General features: G+C 48.1%; 1 protein-coding gene across 3 annotated transcripts in view; it reads right to left on the bottom strand.

The window, feature by feature from the left end:
• MIB2 (mindbomb E3 ubiquitin protein ligase 2) overlaps positions 1-1,539 on the bottom strand; it is a 39,308-nt gene that overhangs the window by 7,199 nt on the left and 30,570 nt on the right. For all 3 annotated transcript variants that reach the window (XM_017744051.1, XM_017744052.1, XM_017744054.1), the window contains 3 exons: positions 1,453-1,539; positions 840-994; positions 165-291 (listed from right to left, as the gene is read on the bottom strand). In XM_017744051.1, coding sequence (XP_017599540.1) covers positions 165-291; positions 840-994; positions 1,453-1,539 — 369 coding nt within the window. The remainder of the gene's footprint in view (positions 1-164; positions 292-839; positions 995-1,452) is intronic.

Below are 1,539 nucleotides of genomic sequence, written 5' to 3'. Positions count from 1 at the left end.
CCTGCTCTTCAGCCTGGAGAACAGTGCCAGCTCTTCAAAGGGACAGGGACATCCCTGTGGGTCTCAGTGTTAACTCAGGAGTGGTTGGGAAATGTGGGGCTTGGGAGTGAGACAAATGGGAGTGGGACAGGTTTTCTTGATGGTGGGTTTGGGTCATTTCTTACCTCTTTGATGAGAATTTCAGCCACTTCCATGTGGTTATTGAGAGCAGCGAGGTGCAGGGCAGTGAATCCATCTTCCTTTTTGGAGTCCACCAGCTGCCGAGCCCTGGCCAGAATCTTCTTTATGGCCCTGCAGAGTTGGAGAGGTTAACAGAGATGGAAGAATTAATTTGTGCCTCTCCTGCCCAGGAGTTATCAATGTCCATGTTTTACCAGGCAGCACCACGAGCTGACAGCAGCAATGAAGAGCAGTCCCTCAAACTCACAAATGGAATTACAAGAATACAACAAAAGCCCTCAGTTATCACTTCATAAAGTAGGGTAAAGCCACACTGCTTTGAAAATAATGAGCAGATTTATCCTTGGAAGAGTTCCAGAGGCTCTCAGTCTTTACTAAGACCTTCTCCTGTCCTTCCAAGTGTGAACTCAAACACCTGAGACTGTCCAGAAACAGAGATATTTCCTAGCCTAGGGAAGCATGAGAAAGATGGGACGGGGAAAGCAGGCAGAAGTTTCCTGTGAAGGCCTGAAGGAGGCCAACAGCCCTACCCAGCCATATCCAAACGCAAGAAATGTGTAACCAACTACCCAGAACCACACCTGCCACCTTCTTAGACAGCCAGCACAAATTAACATCTGCAAAAGGCATAAAAATTGGAGAAAAAAAAGGTCACTTACAGCTTGTTGCCTTTCAGAGCAGAATAGTGGAGCAGGTTGAAGCCTTGACAGTTCTGGACAGTGAAATCTATGTTGGGAACTTCAGTGAGAATCTCAATCACGACTTTGTAGTCCAAAGTGATAGCATAATGCAGGGGGGTGTCTCCCTGGGAATCCTACACATGGAGACCCAAGCAAACACAGGTTACCAACCTCAGAAACTCCAAGGAAACCCCCCGTGAGCTGCTGAAAGTCCTGACCAGCTTTGAGGGACTGACCCAGCACAGAACAGCCCCACCACCACACAAACACACCCTAAAAATGGGCTGGGCCCAAGTCACCATCACTGCCATCCTTAAAAATCTTATTGCTGGGAACAACAACACAGGAACAGCAGGTCAGCTTTCCCTGGAAGCCTGAATCCAGCAGAAAATGCTGATGTGATGAAGAAGGGGCAGACCCAAACCTGGAATTTCAGGGTACTGAAATCCAGGAATATTTCCCATGCATTTTAAAGCACGACTTTCCAATTCTACAAAGCCACAAATGGTGTGAGACATAAAGCAGCACCTCCCCACCTCAAAAAAAACCCCAAACACCTCCCTACCCTAAATCCCTGAAATCCCAAACTTACTGGGAGGTTGACATCACAGTTGAGCTCACAGAGGGCCCTCACCACCTCAGTGAATCCCTGGCTGACAGCGACGTACAGGGCTGTGCA

The sequence above is a fragment of the Corvus brachyrhynchos genome, unplaced genomic scaffold, assembly GCF_000691975.1.
Source record: "Corvus brachyrhynchos isolate BGI_N302 unplaced genomic scaffold, ASM69197v1 scaffold68, whole genome shotgun sequence".
NCBI lineage: Eukaryota > Metazoa > Chordata > Aves > Passeriformes > Corvidae > Corvus > Corvus brachyrhynchos.
The sequence above is the reverse complement of the archived record's forward strand: the minus strand, read 5'-3'. Positions and strand labels throughout refer to the sequence as shown.